This window comes from Limulus polyphemus, unplaced genomic scaffold (assembly GCF_000517525.1).
Source record: "Limulus polyphemus unplaced genomic scaffold, Limulus_polyphemus-2.1.2 Scaffold7716, whole genome shotgun sequence".
Taxonomy (NCBI): Eukaryota; Metazoa; Arthropoda; class Merostomata; order Xiphosura; family Limulidae; genus Limulus; species Limulus polyphemus.
In genome coordinates this window covers 21489-25934 of record NW_013673326.1, presented here as the reverse complement: position 1 = coordinate 25934, position 4446 = coordinate 21489, and the positions used below count along the sequence as shown (strand labels likewise).

Sequence of the window (4446 nt, the reverse complement as noted above, 5' to 3'; positions counted from 1 at the left end):
AAATGTGTTATAAGGTATCTTTTTAGGTTTTGATGCTTATGATAAATGTGTTCTTAGGTATTTGTTTAGGTTTCGGTATTTGTGATAAATGTGTTATAAGATATCTGTTATATTTCGGTATTTACGATAAATGTGTTATAAAGTATCTGTTTAGGTTTTGGTGTTTATGATAAATGTGTTATAAGGTATCTGTTTAGGTTTCAGTGTTTATGATAAATGTGTTATAAGGTATCTGTTTAGGTTTCGATGTTTATGATAAATGTGTTATAAGGTATATTTTAAAGTTTCGGTGTTTATGATAAATGTGTTGTAAGATATCTTTTTAGGTTTCGGTGTTTATGATAAAGGTGTTGCAAGATATCTTTTTATGTTTCGGTGTTTATGATAAATGCGTTATAAAGTATCTGTTTAGGATTCGGTGTTTATGATTAATGTGTTATAAGATAAACAACACCTTAGTAACAGTCTGAATTTCTTAAATGAAATTTTGTTTGTCTTCAGTTGCTCTGTGTAAAACATCGTTACAACAATAAAGCTATGCTAATATATATGTATATATCTTATGTTATTATTATTGTTTTACAGTTTACAGCTACTGCGTATTACAATCGTTCGGAATACGGAACGAAAGTCGTCACCGGTTACGACAGGGAATCTGTACAATGGCAATATCAGTCTGAAGATTACCTCCAGTACTCATCTTATTTCCCTGAAGCAAGCCTGAAGAGAGCTTACCAATCAATTTATGGATCCCCTTACTCCATCCCCTCTTTGGAGGACAGCATCCATAAGATGTTATCTCAATCTCGTCCTGTCTGGGAATCCTACAAGGCCAGTGTTGCCCCAGCAAGCACATTGGATGCAACCGTTTGTCATAACGTGTTTGTTATATTTGAAGGCAAGAGTACAGTTCCCATAATTAGTGTTCTTGACTTCATATACGTTTACAAGATTGACTGGAGTAAGACCTGGACCAGAGTTCACCTGCGGAATTTCCCCTTTGTACTGTACACGTCACAACCATACGAGGTTTATTTTTCCTTACTCAAATTGAAATATTTAAAAACATTCTTATCGTATATTGCACGATTCAGGGAAGTACTGACTATTCAGTGTTACGTGTCTGAAGAAGTCACTTTAATTATAACTAATTTTGTTGGTCCAATTTTCAGAGGAAAAAATGTACGTTAGCGTTTTAGTTTAGGTTATGTTTAGCAATTTCATACTGGATCTATTATCTTGTTATCTTACGTTACTTCACGTTGTATTTTTCTGTGTGTTTTGATACAGTTATGTGATCAAGGTTTCATGTTTTGTGGGAAGCGCTATCATAAACTTGAGTTGTTTTGTGCAGTTTGATAGCATCACTAGGCTGCAGGGAAAGTTAGCTCATATCACCTTCAACATGGAAGATGAGTGAAAGCTTTTTTTTTCTATTGGGTAGAATATCTTTACAAGCAAATTTCCACGGGTTTCTTTAAAAACATGCTGGTGGTTCATTTTGAATGAACTATCTAATAGCTAGTTTAAGGCGTCAGTGACTATCATAGGAGGTAGATTGTGAAAGAAAATTCAATGTTTGTTTGAGAAAAAGTCAGGCAGTATGTGTTTTCTGAAAACAATTATATTTAATATGCTAATAATAAAATAACTGCTTTATAAGCTTTTATATCATTAGTAATCAGATAAATGATCAATTTGTTACACATAATGTTTTTCCCTTTCAGGTATGTGTAGATGGTTTCACTGTTTATCCACCTACACCTAATGAATTCTATTTGGATCCAAGTTCTACCCAAGCAGAAAGGGTTTACTCAAAGTATGAGATAGGATGGGGTGAACAATGTTCCTCAGATGGGCATATTCATATCCATGTAAGCGTTTTATTATCTTTATTATATTTCATTTTAAAATATTCAATCAGAGGTTTTACTAAGTTTAAGTGTGTGCATTCATTTACTTGATCTGAAATTTACGATAAACAAAGAAAAAGGAACCACTATAGTTACTGGAAAATAAATAAATAAACGGTGTTTACATTAGAATGATTAACTACATCGAAGATCGCACTGTTCCTGCAGTAATTAATTCCAACCACTTGATATATGGCACAAAACACATGTTATGTCTAAATGAAATATTTTCCTAGTGTTTTTAATATGCGTTTACTGTTCTGTTTACTAATTGTGAGCTGGCATTCACATCACCATGACTAACATCTTAACAAAACGCTTTGAACACGCTAGAGTTTATTCGGAACACTATAAAGATGTCACTACATTACCTTTAGTTATATTATGGAAAAATAGGCAAATGCAAAGATTTCATCTCATCCAAAACTCTTAATGATGTGATATTATCACTAACTTCTGATCAAAGTAAACTACCTACATGATGGGCTAGAACTAGAAATGAACATAATAAATTATGTAGTTAGTTTAATATGCTGACTTATTTATGAGGATGTATTATAATAAAACAAAAACTTATAACAATTAGAATGCATTGATTGATCAGCTAAGTACCCTCGTTGATATCGATATTTTCGGCCGTAATCCTAAGAATATCTTAGAATTCTCGGCAGTCTTAAGATATTTAGGCAAGTCTTAAATTTATATACTAAACTACCAATGCAAAATAATCCTCTTTATAATAAAAATATGAAAATATATAAATAAATATATATATATATTAAACATTTAAACAGTACTGTTAACGAAACTGATACAAAAAAAATATGTAATACAACTTTACTTACAAAATACATAAAAACTAGTTGTTTGTTTCTTGCGCTATCGCTGTTTTCCTATTCCTAGAAAGTTATGTTTATAATTTTTAATTCTTAGTTCTACGCATTTCATTGTTGGGCAATTTTACGACTGATTGTGTATTTTTGTTCAAAGTTTTGCCTTGGTAATATTTTTTATATTTTTATGCTCATGGAATAATAATAAAACTTACCTATATTTATCCAGTATGTTGCCCAGAAGAGCCGTTTACGACTGATTGTGTATTTTTGTTCAAAGTTTTGCCTTGGTAATATTTTTTATATTTTTATGCTCATGGAATAATAATAAAACTTACCTATATTTATCCAGTATGTTGCCCAGAAGAGCCGTGAACAGCTGAATAGTCCCGTTGATTCGAGTTCTGTTGATGTTAGCGTGTCTTCAATCGCAGATGTTGCTGGTCTCAGTGAACAGCGACCTCTACCATGGTACTATAAACAATGCGCCATTGATACTCACGAGGGCAAGAGTCAAAGCCTTCCTTGCAAACATGCTATTGAAGACAGCAAGTTGCTGAACAATGTGACTTATGACATAAAATATAGAAATGTAAGTCGTTGTTTGCTATTCCATAGGTAGAACCTAAATGCTGTTTAACCCGATGCGTGTATTTATACCGGCATGTACACACCCTTAGAAAAGCAATGTTGCAAACAAATCGCAGAGCAACAAGGCTTAGTGTATTTAATAAAATAAAAACAGAACATCACACTAGTCAGATTATTTATTCTATAAACTTTCGTTGAGAGAAGTTTCAGAAGTTCTAGTTTGTACGTAAGTGAATGAAACCGTTAAGAAACTTACTTTTTAAAATACATAAAACGGATTTCAACACGCTTGATAATTTTGATCTAACAAGCATCGAGATAAGTCAAGTGGCGTAAAATGAGACTAGCATTGATTTAAAAAAAAAGCTCAACTTACGGCTACACGGAAAGAAACAAGGTCTGATGACTTATTGCAATCAGAATCAAAGATGGAAGTAAAAAAAAAACGTAAAAGGGAGAAGAACCTCTTTCATGTTGCTCCAGTAGCACGTGCTTTTAACTTACTTTCATTCAAACACTGTTAAGATAATTTTAACAAGGAAACATGAAAGTACACAACTGTCAAGAAACATTTTCACTGCCCAGAAAAAAATACTTGCGTGTTTTCATTGTATTTTACATTACAATAGTTTATAGATAAATAGCGAAGTGAGTTTGTGAATATTTGTTGATGGTACAGAACTGGCCCTTAGATCTAGTTCAATAGAAGAAATACAAAATAACATTAATTCTGATTCACGGATAATAATAAGATAGTTAAACATACAAATTGATAATAATTTTAGATTTTTGTTTATAGTCTTACGATCCTTCTAATGGTTAAGCGGTTAGTCTGAAGGCTTATAATGCTGAAAATTATTTAGTAGGGAATAGAATTTGTTTATACTCTCACGATCCCTCCAATGGTTAAGCGGTTAGTCTGAAGGCTTATAACACTAAAAACCATTTAGTAGGGAATAGATTTTGTTTATAGTCTCACGATCCCTCCAATGGTTAAGCGGTTAGTCTGAAGGCTTATAACGCTAAAAACCATTAAGTAGGGAATAGAATTTGTTTATAGTCTCACGATCCCTCCAATGGTTAAGCGGTTAGTCTGAAGGCTTATAACG

General features: G+C 32.4%; 1 protein-coding gene across 1 annotated transcript in view; it reads left to right on the top strand.

The window, feature by feature from the left end:
* Nucleotides 1-4446, top strand: part of LOC111089876 — a 20713-nt gene that overhangs the window by 9822 nt on the left and 6445 nt on the right. The window contains exons 8-10 of the mRNA XM_022403112.1: nucleotides 586-1029; nucleotides 1728-1874; nucleotides 3099-3338. Coding sequence (XP_022258820.1) covers nucleotides 586-1029; nucleotides 1728-1874; nucleotides 3099-3338 — 831 coding nt within the window. The remainder of the gene's footprint in view (nucleotides 1-585; nucleotides 1030-1727; nucleotides 1875-3098; nucleotides 3339-4446) is intronic.